Genomic DNA, 15995 nt, shown 5'->3' with positions numbered 1-15995 from the left:
TCTCTTTCCCAGCCACTCTCACCCCCTCTTTTTTTAAAATGCTGGATCTCCACCAGCTCAGGCCTTGTGTTCAACCCTTGTACTTGTGTAGCTCTGCTTCTAAATACCCTGTGCTTAGTGAGCATAGTTGTTTTCTGTCCCTTCTCTGAGGGGTACAGCCAGCATGTCCTTCGGTATGTTTTGAAGTGGCCCAGGGAACAGGTAATAGTACTGATGAAAGCATTAGCCAGGTTTTGAGACTTGTACTGATTAAAATGATCTTGGAAGTATTCTGATAATAATAAACAAAATCCTCTGAAACTCATCTAATGTAAAGTATGCGTCAAGGTAATCTGACATATATGGCTGTTTTAATTACTGAACCAGTTTTCGGAGGATTGAATTTTGTAACAAGATTCAAGGTTTCATGTGTCTGATTCTAGCCCACTGTAAAAACTAAAATTTTCCAACTCAGCAATACATACTTCATTGTCAGAGCAATCATGAGATGCATGCCATCACTGGCTGCCCTGGAGTGGCTTACTGTTGCTGTGTAATGGACCTTTGTTGTGGTAGGACAAAGACTTATTGACAAATTGCCTATAAAAAGTGGCTTTGAAATATTACTTTATTGTCAGTGAAGTTTCTATGTACTTAGAGTTATGTCTCTCCATACAACACCTGCAGGACAATAAAGATTCATAGTCCTAGTTGCAGTTGGCTCACTGTAGCCCTACACAATGAGCGATATAAGCAATAAACTGGAAGATGACTACAATTAATTAGTTATGCCTTGTAGAAGAAGGCAAAAAGAATAATTAAGAACAGTATCGACATGGAAAACTGCCATCAAAAGGTGTGGCTGCTCAGACGAATATGATTAGCTGCACTTTCTTGACTGTTAACAGCAGTTGGATCATCTTCAGCGTGAAAGATAACTTATTTTGTTTTCTGAAATCTTGTTTTGATACACTGTGAGCAGTTATTAGAGGGCATGACAGGTAAATAGACTAGTTGACTTCACAAATGTGCAAATTTCACTGTAATAAAATCCTATTATGTCTGCAGCAAGAAAGTCATTGGAAGGTGCAAGTATTTAAAACAACAAAAAAAGAAACAAAATAATACAGAAGTCCACACATACCTTCCCAGTATATGAAGCGTATTTAAATCTTCTGAGGGTATTTTGTGCATTATATGGAGATGCCTTCAGGAGATCTGGTGCAGGTGTGTCAGCTGGGCTTTGAGAGCAAAGGACTGTTCCTGCAAGATGCTGCTAGGTCTGACTGTCAGCTTGTTAGGTCTTGGGAAGAGTTAGGGATGTGAAGACTGTACACGCAATAAACCATGGTTTGTTATCGAGTCTGTCTCTATTTAAAGATCTTTTAGTAATTGCGAGCATATGTAGATGGCACAGTCCTACCTCCTAATTAATGATCTGTTCTCTTCTGCAGGCTGGCAGTGATGGGGAAAGCATAGGAAACTGTCCTTTTTCTCAGAGGCTCTTCATGATTCTTTGGCTGAAGGGAGTGGTGTTCAGCGTCACAACAGTTGACCTGAAGAGGTGAGAAATACTTGGTTTATCTGACAAGCAAGAGTACAGTGCACTTGGTGTAACAAATATTTGTCTGGGGCTTCTAAATCTTGCATGGCTTATTTTCTGAAATTAAAACAAAATCTGTCCTCATAAATACTAAGAGGCAACCTTGGTGTAAATGGTTGATGGTTATTTGTAAGTATCTGTAACCAGAAAGAATTAGTCTGATAAATTCTCTTGGATTTGTTAAACGATGCTCTTCTGTAAAACTAACAGCTGACATGAAGTGTCTCATAACTGACGACTGAATCTTACTAACTTCACTTCGAGATCCTACAAGTGAAGACTGCTGGATGGGTATTTTAGATCAACCAATCTTTGATCAAATCTCCAATGATTATTGGATAACTGTCACAAATAATGTGCAGCCTACTCCTCTTTGTAAAGATTTTAAGATAATATTGCTTATTATGCAGTAAGAATCAAAATGCTGTGAAAATATCTGTCCATGAGGTCAATACAAGTGAAATAGATGTGAAGTGGGTAGGAACAAAATGTAAAATATTCTGCCTTTGTGTAGTGTTAGCCAAATATATCATGATGCTGCGTGTCACCTAAATTGCAACTTCTCCATCTATAAAATGGATACCTCAGTGGGTAAGAAAGGTGAAATGTGAATCCAGGAGTCTTAGTTTCCTGAGGCTGGGTGTACTTTTACTAGAAGTGGTAATGCTGCGTTCAGCAGAGGCCCTGTATTTGTTTTTGGTGTGAAGTAATGTTTTCACAGCACTAATGTAATGTTAGTCACTGAACTCTGGGGAGAGAGGAGAGACTGCCAGTGCTTACAAACCTGATTTTCAGAAATAAAGCCAATAGAAATATACAGTATTCTCCAATGAATCAAGTGTAAAATGTGTAAGAAAAAAAATCACTCTGCTAGACTTAACCTCTTCTTGTAATTTTTTTTAAGGAGGTGCCTTGTTTTAATTTTTAAAAATCACTGAAGCTGCTGCTTCAGTGCTGGCAACTAGTGTTAAATATTTCCATATGTGGTGAGGCTGAGACAGACCACTCGGAGGGGGAGAAAGCAGCTTTTGTTGACTGGGCCTGCATTTGTAGCAGCTCAGATTTTATCTGGCCCATGTGGGATTTTGCTGCAAATATAAATGTTGCTGCCAGCACACATAAACCAAATGTATCATATCTTCCATTTAGCATTGCATGTGGTTTGTGGAAGCCTCGGGAGCAGAAGTTGTGCTTGAGTACTGTTTGTAGTTTTGGACTTCCTTGACTTTTAACGATGGTGTTATTTAACCTATTGCAGTTATGGAGGCAGGGTGGGGTATGAGAAGAAGGCTAAAAGAGACATTTTCTATTTGGAAGCGTTTTGACTGCTGAACCAGTCTGAGAAATATCATTAAAATGCCAAGGATTCCTGATGAATTGGCTTTGTGTCCCTTTGGCAACTTTGAGTTAATTGGATGAGTATAAATTAAGAATATAAATTGGTCACAGATGTTTAAAACTGTCCTTTCTTACACAAGGAGAACTTTCTTTCCGTTTTTTTATGTTGGGGAAGGGAAAACACGAAATATGTGCAAAATTAAACACACAGGAATAGGTCAAATGAACTCCAGTTTTTTGTTGTACACTGAATATATTTTCCAGTAAAGAACAAGAGGGACCATTGAAGTTAATTCAGATTTGAATAAATGTTGATACAAACTTAATTTCTTTCAGACTTTAAATAAAGCTTCATAAATACAAATTTAACATTCCAGATTGTCTAATGCATGGTTGTAGAGTAGTATAGCTTGCAGAATGTACAATTGAGCTAACTGCTCAAGTGGAAATGATTTATACCAGATGCTGTTTTTTCCCCTGTTAGCATTACCGGAATGATAATAGGTGCCATGCGTTTCCTTAATACTTCTAATATTGTCACAAGAAACTGCCTTTACAAGGACATTATTCAAGCCAATTACCCTCTTGAAGAGCTGGGTAGTAATGTTTTTAAGCATCTGGATTTATTTTGCTAGCCCCCCAAAAAAGAAAAAAAAAAGAAAAAAAGGTTTACTTGCAAACTGTGCTTCTGCCTTATAGCGTAATTTCTGCATGACAGTAAGGCAAGCTCTGTCTGTTTGTGAGGCTTGAAAGGTCATGGTTGGGTACAAAAGGTCACAAGTAAGTAACTTGGGACACAGGAAAAACTGAGTCTGATCTGATTGACTCCGTGACATGTATTTTTCCCTTCCAGAACTGCACTGGACATCACACTGTGCTAACAAAGGAACGTTTTGCAGTTCTCGGTTCAACTCTTAAGACCCAAAAATAGGCACACAGGCAAACGAAGTGGGACGTACCGCCCTTTCAGAGAAATCATGCGTTTCTTGCTTCTGTGGCGTCAGACAGAGGCTTTATTCTTTCCCTTCTCAGAAGCAGCGTTCCAGTGCTCGGAGACTGGGCTTGTTCTGGTGACTAGAGCAGAGTCGTGGTACATAAACTGTTTGTTGGGCTTGTAACAACATTCAGGGCCAGCTTGCATTCAGTTACGTTTTGAAATCCTATTTTAAACATCTCGATTGCGTGGTTTTACAATTACGTTGACAGACAGAGATTAAGTAAAGAGATTAGTAAATATTAAAGACTGCCCAGAGGTGAATGCGACTTCAGCAGTGTAAAATACTGCTTAGGAACTGGAGACAGGGTGTTACTATTGCTAGCATTTTTTTCCACGTTACTATTCAGACCCTCATCACAGTACTTACGTAATTTATAAATCACTGTAGAGCATATTACATTTGGGGGCTGGCTTTTGTCTCATCTTCAAGAAATTACTTGAATGCTAATTGCTTTTCTGGTTTGTGGCAAAGCTGTGAAATGTTTATACCTTAAGTCCTGTGTTAGAAGAGCCTGCCCGTGGTAGCCAGATATTTAGGTATGTGGCCCTGCCTCAAATACCCTGCTAAACTTTGGGGCAGGCACTAGCTGTCGTGGAATTGTTTCGAGTAGTTATAGAAGGTTTGTTTTTGTTTTTGTTTTTTAGAGAAGCTGTCCAGTTTTATCTCTGAAGTAAACTTCACTATAATGTTTTTAATTGCCACCTAGTTTGACTATTAAGGGAAGTTGCACTCTTCCCCTTTGAAGGATATTCCCGTGTATTTGTGGTGCTCCAAAGGCTGTGGCTTGTATGTGGTAAACCAGGGTTTGTTTATCATCTGCTGGCAGGAGTAGCAAACTGGAAGTCAAACCCTGTATTACGTTTTGGCTGTGGGATGTTAATCTCTGCTTTTTTTTTTTTTTTTTTTTTTGAAAGATACAGGTGGTCTGGCTGGAGTGGCAAGAGGGGTTAATAAAATGCTCTGGGATCCTTGAGATGCACTCTGACTCTTTGGAAAACTTTTTTGGTTAGTCTATTAGACTAGTCTGTTTCTGAAATAAAATCTTTTCTTTGATAGTATTACTGCAAATCCGGTGGTCTTGCCTATGTTTATTTTTAAAATAACATTCCTTTTGAGGAATTTTATCTAGCCAACATGCGAAATTGGAAGTGAGCCACAATGACTTCCTGTAATTGTTGTGGGTTACAAAGCTGCATTTAAATGAAGTGTTAAGCTCCTTAAAGCATTAACCGATGACAGACTTTAAATCCTAAAAGTAAGGGCGATGGCAACTATTAGTGAGAAGTAACTTCTTGGAAGCTTAAAAATTGCAAACGGTTAAATTCTTGTATTAACAAGACTTCTGTCACCTGGCTAAAAGCAGGGTGTTTAATGTTCTTAAGTCTGGAAATCAGTTTTCCCATTCAGTTTTACATGTACTGCCAAGTGCTCATATCTGCTAAGTACACTTTGGCACAAAATGCTGTTACTGTTTGCCCTCTTAAAAGGTTCAGCAGTGGGCAGGACGTGAAATTCTGGCAGGGGCTCTTAATTTTGTAAGAAATGGAAAGCAACGTTTCTACAGGATAAACTTGTAAACTATGCTTAGTTTACAGAGTCTGAGTGCTATCCCTGAAAACACTGCTTTCTCATGCCACCCTGGATGACCATGTTTGTGTATATTACTAATCCAGTTTCCCTATCCAGTACAGTCAGGAGACTTTCTTGACCTGTAGTTCCAGTATGCAGTAAATCCAGTTCCTGGATGCTTGGTGCTGGCTCAGAAACGTGGCCACGTTGTACAAAGCACAAACCCAGTTCAAGGGTTAGGGTCCGGTTTGGATTTGTTCAAACAGTAACAAAGGGGCAACTTTATCTTGGCAGGCTTTCTGCTGGATCAGGTATGGTTTGTTGTTCCTCATCCAGCGTAACACCAGCAGAAGGTGGTGGTCATCCTTGTAGTGGGTGATCTGGTCAGCTTGGCAGGCAGAAGTGTGACTGTACAGCTGTGCCTCATCTGGATCGTGTGTGCTGTCGGATGTTGGCACGCTGGGATGGTCTGAGGCACTAAGAACTGCAGCCTGTCCTCTAAAAGGTGGAGAGGTTCTTAGAGAAGTTAGACTGCGTCCTTCGGAGCCGTCACCCTGGACCGTAGTCAGTAGCTTCATCAGAGGGAAGTTTTAAGTGCTGCTCCTGAAGAAGTGCCAAGCAGCACTGTGATTTAATTTCTCTTTGCACTGAGACAGTTGCAATAGCGTGGGACTAACTAATACCAGGATGATTTACTGGGGAAAAACTGGCTGCAGCTTTTTAGATGACGCTTTGGATTTTATGGCTTGTAATGAATCCACATCTCGTTATTGACTTCAGCTTTGTGTGTGAATATGCTGATGAGGCAGATGTCAGAGCTTTACATTAAAGAGTAAGTCAGGTGTTTTGGGGTGAATGAGTGGGTAGGGGTGTGTGTGCAGCTGACATACAGGCTTCTAAATAAAGGCCTGCAGTGGTGTTCCTTGTCACTGCAGCATCGAGGCACAGCTGGAGGAGAAGCCAATTGCTTATTAAACAAAGTGGCTTAGCTTGTTAAGGATTAGTATGAAAGAAGCTGGAGTGAACAGCGAGAGGTATTGTCAAAACTGACTTAAGATTTAGAAATGTCTGAGTATTTTAGCTTTATTCTGGTTCTCTTGTGTCTAATCACACTAACCTCAGGGATTCTCCTCCCTTTGCCCAAGTGTGTTGCTCTTATTTGTAGTTTTTTCACTGGAGGAAGCTTTTAGCATCATTCTAAAACATGATGTTTAAGCATCTGTCAGCTTGTCTAGAACCAGATTCTGTGTGCACGTTATAAATGGTTTATACATGCTGCTCTATCTCAGCCTTGCCTGTTTCAGAGAAGCTCTGTGTAAAAGGGGAGGATTATCACTGATCGCAGATTACGCTATATATAAACTGCTCTGCAGATCTTGGGAAAGGCAGAGAGTGTGGTGTGTGGTGTATATATCCCCCACTAGTCAACATTATATCAACTTGAGAAAAACCATAGCCAGAGGTAGGAAGAAGCAATTGGTTTTAAGTATTTGAAATTAATTGTTATCAAATATATATTCAAAATGCTGATCAAGCTGTAAAATCACTTTTTAAAAAGAAAACCAATGATATCTTTTTAAAACTGCAAGGACATGAAAACTTCAGGCAGTGCTTTTGTGATTGTAGCAGTGAAAGCTAAGGTCATGGATGTCCTGTGCTTACTTTTGTTTTGGTTTGTGTTTCACCCTAGAAAACCAGCAGACCTTCAAAATTTGGCTCCGGGCACTCATCCGCCCTTCATAACCTACAATGGTGAAGTGAAAACAGATGTGAATAAGATTGAAGAGTTCCTGGAAGATGTTTTGGCTCCACCCAAGTAAGTGTTAAAATGATAATTTGTCCCTTTAGATTAGATGAGGTATTCTCAAAGGGAATGTTCTTCACCATCAGTAAACTGAAGATTAGACATTGAAAATAGCTTGGAGTTCTCCCTTGTCGTACCTTTCCTCCCTCTAGCTGCCTCATCTGTATATTAAAAAAAATGTTTCCTTTTAAAAATGATTTTTAAATTGTCCTTTGTAGAGTCCTGTCATCCTTCCTGTAGTTTCCAGACTAAATGACTTCTCCTTTTGATGACTGGGGCAGGCCATTCTGATGATGTGTCCAAATAATGTAAATGAAGATGAGCCTGCTCTACAAAGCTTAGTCCTGACCCTGTAATAAACTGGGAATCTTTTAAGGGGATGTACGGTGTCCTTTGGAGGCTTGTATTTGCAGTCATTCTTCTAGAAGTAAGGTGTTATTTAAGTCTTCGAGAGCTGCTTGTTTTCTTGTTCTCACCAGGAGTATCAGTAAAATTTGTATTTAATGTTATTTTTTTTTTTTTAATTCCTTCCAGCTTTATATAAGCAGATGGTGAGCTGGTAATTGTATACATCCAGTGATCACTAAATGCAACTTGGAAATAATTTTTAAAAAATTAATTCCTTCGTGCTAAGCATAATGATGAGTCCTGAAGATTGATTACTTAGTATTAGGAAATCAGGGTGGAAAATACTGAACACTTTTTAAAATAATTAGATTATATAGCAAAAGCATGAGAAATGTGTTCAAATGTGTTTCAGACACTGTGCTCGAAACAAATGCCTGATTCAGAAAGCAGAACTATGCTTTGGTATTCCTCTGAAAAGTGATTAAAAAGTGTTGGGTTTAAAAAGCCTAACTTAAATGGAAGTGTGTGGTAATACACCTAAGAAGCAACGCCTCCACATTAATCTGAAAATGGGTAAATTGGTAAATATACATGATGTAGAATCTTTTTTTTTGTCTTCTTAAAAGGGCTAGTTACTATATGATGAGCATCATTCAGCTAAATGTGCTGTAGATCTACTCCTTTCTGCTTTTTAGGTACCTAAAACTTTCACCAAAGCATCCAGAGTCAAACACTGCTGGAATGGATATATTTGCCAAATTTTCTGCGTTTATCAAAAACTCTAGACCAGAAGCTAATGAAGGTAGGTTACCTGGGGGCCTAGAGCTGTGCACTTGTTTCATTGTCTCGTGTTTTTCAGAGCAGCTTTGCTGTGAAATGTCTCACTGACAGGTTTGCCTGCATGTTGATGGACACTTGAAGGAGTCTCAGCAATTAAACTTGTGGTTTAAAGTTAACAGTCAGAGACAAATGTTTCAACTCTTCCAAAGCGAACTTCAATTAGACAGTGTTCAATCAGAACTTTAGTAGGATGTGCATGTTGTATAAATATCCGTGGCATTGAAACTTCGCAACACAACAGCCACTCAAAACTCTTGGACTGAGGAGGAATGGTTTTAGCATCCAGAACCAAATTCCATGCAGGGTTTGTGTCGTGCCCCAGTGGTTGGATTCCCATGTGTTTGCTGCGAGGCCTTTCTGCACACTTGATATTCGACCTTTCTAGGACTGAGGGCTCCCGTTCAGAGTTCTGAGTTAAGCTTAGATCATGTCCCTTTCTTTAAAGGATTAAATAAATCCATTTTTCTGTGTGGAGAGAACATAGTAGATGGAAGGTAAGAGATCAGGAAGAGATAAAGAATGCACAATTAGACCTTTAAATAGTTCAGTACAAGTCTTTTTTTTCCTCAGCGTACTTGAAGGGAAAACCAAAGTCAGAGAATCAGAATGCCTTTTTGCTCGATTTCCAATAGATGCAAAATATTTGTAAACGGCTGAGAAAATACGTTTGGATTTTGTGGGGTGTGCTGCCCTCTGCTGCTGTATTCCAGAAACCTCCTGGGCAGTGTGTGCGCTCAGTCTGTTAGCAGGGGATGTGAAAGAGATCACGTTTAAATGAATATAAACCCTCGCATGGCTTAATTCTAATTAGTTTAAGCCAGTTAGGAATAGTCTTAAACTCACATAAGCCACTTTTTAAACCAAAAATAAACACTTGTGGACAGTCTTAGAGTATTTTAAGTTAGTGCAAACTCATGTATAGACCAGCTTTTAAATAACCTGCATCTGTGTGATATTTAAAGAGGTTCTGCTTCAATCTCAATGTTACTAGTGACCACGAAGGCAGCTCAAGCAGTAGTGTTGCCACAAAAATTGCGTGAGGGTTAAAAATGCTCCGTTCTGGGTAGTACAGTGATACGGATTTTGTTTTTCAGATCTGCTACTAATACCAATACCCTGAAAGATAATTTGTTTTGAAATTTATGTGCTGCGGTTTGGCTTTCTTTTATGTTCTTAAAACTGTTCCTTCCTCTCTAGCCTTAGAACGTGGCCTCTTGAAAACCCTCCAGAAACTGGATGAGTATCTCAACTCTCCTCTTCCTGATGAGATAGATGAAAATAGCATGGAGGATATTGCAGTTTCTACCCGCAAGTTTTTGGATGGCAATGAGATGACGTTAGCAGACTGCAACCTGCTGCCCAAACTACACATTGTCAAGGTAAATGACTTGTATGATATTTGAAAATGAAGTTCAAAATGCTTACAATTTATGACATTCTGAAGCCCAACTCATATAAACCATGTATAAGCTCCCTATGGAAGCTTAACTACAGAATTACCAGTACATGAAATTGCATAAGATTTTGGTAATTCACAAGGGTGTTGGGGATAGAGCAGTGAATTGAGTGAAGGTGTGAACTAGTAGACAAGTTGGGTGGCAGATGGTAGAATAGCACAAGCCAAAACCCATTTCACAGCACTGACCCGTGTGATCACAGGAAGTTGCAATGCTTAGAAGAATTAGGTAGAAGAAGGAAAGTGAGCATCATGTGACCAGTTAATGTGCAAAGTGGATTTCTCTCACATCTGTAGAGAAAACTGCTCTATTAGCAACAAAGTAAATGGCACAATGTGAAACACAAGGATTGTATTAGAAAAAAAAAAAAAAAAACAACAAACAAACCAACAACAAACCAAAATAAAAAAAGTCTTAAGTCTAGAAAGAAGTAGCCCAGGATAACTACAGGAGTGAAGATGGTAGCTTGATTTCTTTTCACTGTCTCCAGCGATCTCTGTCGGTTCTGTACTGCAGATGGAGCCACAGATTAAGTTTCTGCCTGGGTGCAGAAGTGTTTGCTTTGGTGAGGACGGTGATACAGACGAAGCGGGGCAGTGTGCTGCCAGGTCCTGGCACATCCCAGAGGGACAGGTTCTGCTGGCTTTCGAAGTGCCTGCTGTGTTGGAAGGATAACTTAACGAGAGACTGACAAGGGATGGAAGAGTGGTTTAAGTTGAAGGATGTAAATTCATAATCTAATTCTTTTGTTCTAGGTCGTGGCCAAAAAGTACCGCAACTTTGAGATTCCCAAGGAAATGACAGGGGTTTGGAGATACCTGACGAATGCTTACAGCAGGGATGAATTCACCAATACCTGTCCTGGAGACAAAGAAATTGAAATCGCTTACAGCGACGTAGCCAAGAGACTCACTAAGTAAACAGCACTTGCAGAGAGATGACTTCTTGCATATTCCATAACAATGCTTCTAACAGACTGCTCTTTTCATATAAGATAGCAATTTTTTTTTGCATGAACTTGCAGTTATTCAAAGTTATGGTGGATAGACCAGGTACAGTAATTACCTAAAGTTTGCAGACTTAATTACAGGCTTGTTTTTTCTTACGTCCTTTCACAGCAAGTTTGAATATCATTAATGCAGTTATGTTAATATTGCACTGGGGTAACTCTAGATTCCTCAGTAGGAAGGGTTGTCTTGCCCCTGCTGCTTTCCTTTGCAAACGTTTGGTCCCTGTCTACGAATTGGGTTTTTTGGATACCGTCTTGCTCTATGGTACAAGGAATATGTATGTATTTTGGAATTTATTGCTTTTCCAGAAGATCTATACGCAATTGTCATATGTGACACATTGAACTGTACCTGCTTGTCTATCCTATTTACATATAGAAGGGAACTTATTATCCAGAAGAGCCATTTGCAGAATATTTGGCAAGGTTTTTTTAAAAAAAAAATTCTCTTGGATTTGAAATCATAGTAATGGTTGAGAACGGACTCAAATGTGAACCTTGGATTTGAATGACCTCAGACATCAGGGAAGTTTGAATCTAGGCTTGAGTGCTATAGCAGGAAGCTCGCAGTTCAGGGTCAGTATTTAGTTGTGTCTTCAAGAGCTTGATGAGATGAAAAAAGCTCAATTTTTTTTATTTTAAATTGGCAACCTACATTTGTCCCGAATTCTGAGTTGCAGCAAATGAATAATTGCCGGGATGCCCTTTACCATCATGAAACCAGAAGAACTGGATGCTTGCCATCTGTTCATGTTCAAAATTGCAAGTGGCTTTCTTTTTGGTAGTTAAGAGCCTTTGTTTTGTATAGTCTTTCTGGTGATATTTACTGACAAAATCTGTGCTGTCCTAAACAAAGTACATGTACACGTTAGTGTCTGAGTTGATAAATAGCTACTGATGTGGTGAATAGCAGTGCAATGATTAGTGATGCCAGACTGAACGCTGGTAGCTGTTAAAGCAGGAGTCTTTCTGGGAACTTTTTAAGCTGTTTCTTTCCTGAAGAAAGCTAAAGTGACCTTTAAAGAGAATATTTGCCTTAAATTATATATATGCATTTCTTCCTGAAAGGAAATCTGTTGATTGCTCTTGTAAAGAAACGATGCGTGAAATCCAGGCCTTTCCATTGAATTTGTCCTGATTGCTTGTCTGTGCACCTGGACTGCAATTTTGCATAATCATAATCATTGCACTACTATACATAATCTTTTTACAGCAACACTGAGGAATAGCACTACAATTTTTTTAGAAGCAATTTTCCGATATTTCTAAACCAGGGAATAGTTTTCTTGTTTGAAATTAATGGTTTTGATGCATGAAGTAAACTGCTAGGTTATTTTTAAAAGACCATCATAAACAACTCCAAAGAATGCTAGACTTATATGCCTATTTTTTTGTAAAGATACTTTTATATTTAACTGATTTTAGAAGCTGGAAAGTGCTATTCCTGGTAGGTTGTTCTTGGAATATTTAACATTCTGCAATAACATGGAAATGCTCACATAAACACTTTTATACACTAATTTTTTTGGTAAGCACTGGCTTTATGAAAACCAGCCTGACTTTTCTAAGCATCCTGCTTTTGCTACTTTATATACCCGTGATGTTAGTTTGACATAGAAGAGGTGGAGTACAAGATCCATATTTGTATACACGGCTTGTGGTGCCTTGTCTTGCCTTCCTAGAGCTAGAATTCCAATATAAAGGCAGTTAGCAATCCTGTTATCTGTTTTTCGAAGACAACCATAGATACACTTAAACCCTACTATGATTTTTTTTACAGGAGTGTTCAGGCGCAGAAAGAAAACTCTGCAGAGCGACCTGATTAGGAAACACTTAACTGTAGCCTTTTAATAATTACTGTATTCTAATGTCACGTTCTCATCCTGAATAAAGTTTCTCAGCCATAATAATCCTCTGTAGGGGTTCACTCTTTGCTGCAACGTGACATCCAGAAAACGGAATTACTTCCTTTTCTGTTAGATAATGTTTTTAATGACACGTAGGGTAAAAAACCCAAGCAACCCTTATTGGTTTGGTGCTCTTTGTCATCGTACAGTTAACTTTTAAAAACAAAAATATAGGAAGCAATGTGATTATGGGCATAGCTTTGTTAAATTTTTAACTCTACTTTAAACCCTAGATCAGGATGGCCCTTGGAAGTTGTCTGAGGTTGCAGTCATCGGGCCTCACTCCTTTTAAAAGCAAATTAAATGTGTGTGGTGTGCACACTTTAGCACACCAGGCAGTTATGTGCAGGTGAGCATGAAGACGCTTTCATGCAGTTTTCCAGCGTGCTGCCTGCATATCAATGCACACAAATACTGAACTCGTTAAAACACCAGGCTCCTCGTTCTTTTGTAGATAATATATTCTCTCTACTTTTTAGGCAATCTTCAAACAATTGTAATGTGTTATATTCAGCATTAAGTATTTTAATGATTGTGTCTGAAAGCTTGTAAACAAAGCTAAAGCTTTTGCTGTAACTAATGTGTTTCTTATCTCGGTACAATGGAGTACTGAGCCTTTCCCTTCTAGGTGTAATTCAAATGAGGACCAGGTTAGCAGTTTCCAAGGCGGTTACGTGTGATAGCTGTTAACTGTCCTGCCTGAAAGGAGTTGGGATTTTTTAGGCTTCCTATTGCACAGTTCTGTTGTGTTGTGGCAGAAGCTGCCCAGCCTCTTGCTGGGAGTCTAATGGAGGGCGAGGAGCTTTCAGCTCTGTCGGTGATCCCTTCAGACAGCAGAGTGTAGCTGGGGTGGTGTGTAAAAGGCTCCGCGTCTGGTGTGGGTAGAGCACTTTCATCTGGCCCCAATCGCCAGCGCTACATTAATTAAAAAAGCCCTTTCATAACTATGTAAATTCTTGACTTCTGTCAACTTGTTTACAATCTGATCTTTAAATGCATTTTTAATTTCATCAAACAGCAGTTAATCTACCCCCTGTTTAAATTTAAAATGATGCTTCTAGCCCCTTCTACGATTTAAAAACAGCAGTTATCCTTTCAAGTAGGCATTCCACTTTGCAAGTTGGTTGCATGTATTAGCATGCTGAATAACCTACTTTATTCTCAAGCTGAAATATGCTTAAATTCCCATTAAAACAGGTGACTTATGTATTTCCTGAACATAAAGGGAAAATTCATCATCATCACCCTGTTGCTGTGTGGGAGAACATATTATAGTACATGCATGATTTTATTTTTTTGTCCTCTTAACAAAGCTTTCCTTCTTAAAGTGTAAGAGCTGCCTGTTGAACAAGAGGCATGTGAATTCTGAAACGATTTCACGCACTGCAAAGCTTTCTTGTCCATCTGCTGCTCGCTGCTGGGCTGTGTAAGCGTGCCGCACGGCAGTCACAGCCATGTAGCTTGTACGTTTGCATTTTCCCATAAAATTGCTTCTTTTTTTTCCCCCCTCCTCAATGGGCATGTCTAAACTAATGGAGAGTTGCGTGCAGTTCCATGATAAGAAGAGAGATGTAATCAAGTTTTTATGCTAAAGTAGCAAATTAGCATTTCGTATCAAAGGAACACAGACATGAATAAATTGAAGATGCTTGAGCCAAACCCACTGATGCCTATCTCAGTGTAGAACAAAAAGTGGCTAAGTACAGTCAACTTTTTTTTTTACTCTTTGCTACTCAGAGAACTACCTGAACACGTCCAATTAATATTTTCAGAAGAAGGCTTTATCCTGAGTGAAAAATATTTAATCTGCTTCAGAACCTGTGCCACCAGCTATTACGTTTTGTTTCTGGAAGGGGTGGGAGGATGGGAGAATAGTGGAGCAGAACAGGATATCGAGACTCCCAAGACAGGACATCAAGAATTGGAGCATTGTTTGCAGAAATACTTGAAGAGTTGATACAATTTATTGTAGTTTGCTTATGTCTTTCACTCTCTGGAACATCTTTTACAGATATACCAGTATACTGCTGGCAGCTATTGTTAAAAATAAAATTATATTTTCACTACCAAGCAGATCTTTCTCTTATTTCTGGAAACTACAGTTCTTGCATCTTTAGGCTACGACTTGAATGTGGTGTGCTAAACTTCAGAACAAGACTGTGGGGTAATTATACTCTCAATTTTTGGCCTTCTGTTTTTTTCAGCGGTATTGTGATTTAAGGCAGAATGCGTGTTGTTTCTAACATTATAACTAGCTGTTGTGCCCCTTAACACAAAGGTGAGAACTTTCTTAAAATTAAGAATGGGTTGAGAAATAATGACTTCTACAGAAATTATGAGAAGTGGGGTGTTTTTTTTTTTTTTTTCAGATTTTAAGTGGAAACTCTTAAGAACATAAATTTTGGTAGCTTGTTTTTCTGTGGAATACTAGGTTTTCAGAGTTAAACTGTGAAAATTGATTAAAAAGACATGAAAAAAATTCTCATGTTTGGTTCAACTTGTTTCCACCCAGATAATCCACTAAATAGCCATTTCAAGAGTTGAGACTGAATTGATCCCATCAACAGAATTCATGGGTTTCGGAGTCTGTGCTTTTATTCTGAGTTTCAGTTGTGTTTCCTTAACTGCCTTTTGCTTTCAAATCTGTCTCAGCAAACCATGGTAAACCCCGTACACCGTTGCTTTGAGTGTGTTAACTGGGTACTAGGTCTTCAGAGCAAAGACCACCAGCTACTAGGGGAAGTTTTCTTCAAAACTTCCGAAGTGTTATCATGTCAATCTCTTGTCTGCCTCATGAGTGTTTGAGGTGCATCTGGGGTCTGATTTTTGGTTTCGAAAGGAAATTTGTGGAATCCAGAAGACATTCCTGGAGCCTGTAATCTGGAATGCCATCATCTGAGTTTGAGCACGTGCCGGAAAGTAACAGCCGTGCTTGTAGTAGTAGCAAATTCAGCAATTAAACCCTTGGTAGGATTATGTACCTGTAACACGATACTGTTTTACTGACTGTGAGGTTTGGGATCAGAGGTGGGTTTGCAATATGATTTGCAGTCACCTTGTTTGGGTTTGGTCACGTACTTCCATGAAGGGCAACAGGGTGGACCCAAAGGTAGTGTAACACCTTGGTGTGAAGGGCGCACGGA

General features: G+C 39.1%; 1 protein-coding gene across 2 annotated transcripts in view; it reads left to right on the top strand.

Moving 5' to 3' along the window:
* Positions 1–15264, top strand: part of CLIC4 (CLIC family member 4) — a 31066-nt gene extending 15802 nt beyond the window's left edge. For both annotated transcript variants that reach the window (XM_086625989.1, XM_086625990.1), the window contains exons 2-6: positions 1434–1543; positions 7178–7303; positions 8335–8441; positions 9677–9858; positions 10692–15264. In XM_086625989.1, coding sequence (XP_086482115.1) covers positions 1434–1543; positions 7178–7303; positions 8335–8441; positions 9677–9858; positions 10692–10856 — 690 coding nt within the window. In that variant the 3' untranslated portion in view covers positions 10857–15264. The remainder of the gene's footprint in view (positions 1–1433; positions 1544–7177; positions 7304–8334; positions 8442–9676; positions 9859–10691) is intronic.
* The last annotated feature ends 731 nt before the right edge of the window (positions 15265–15995 follow it).

The sequence above is a fragment of the Tauraco erythrolophus genome, chromosome 24 (genome assembly GCF_009769465.1).
Source record: "Tauraco erythrolophus isolate bTauEry1 chromosome 24, bTauEry1.pri, whole genome shotgun sequence".
Classification (NCBI taxonomy): Eukaryota; Metazoa; Chordata; class Aves; order Musophagiformes; family Musophagidae; genus Tauraco; species Tauraco erythrolophus.
This window is presented reverse-complemented; position numbering and strand designations above follow the sequence as displayed.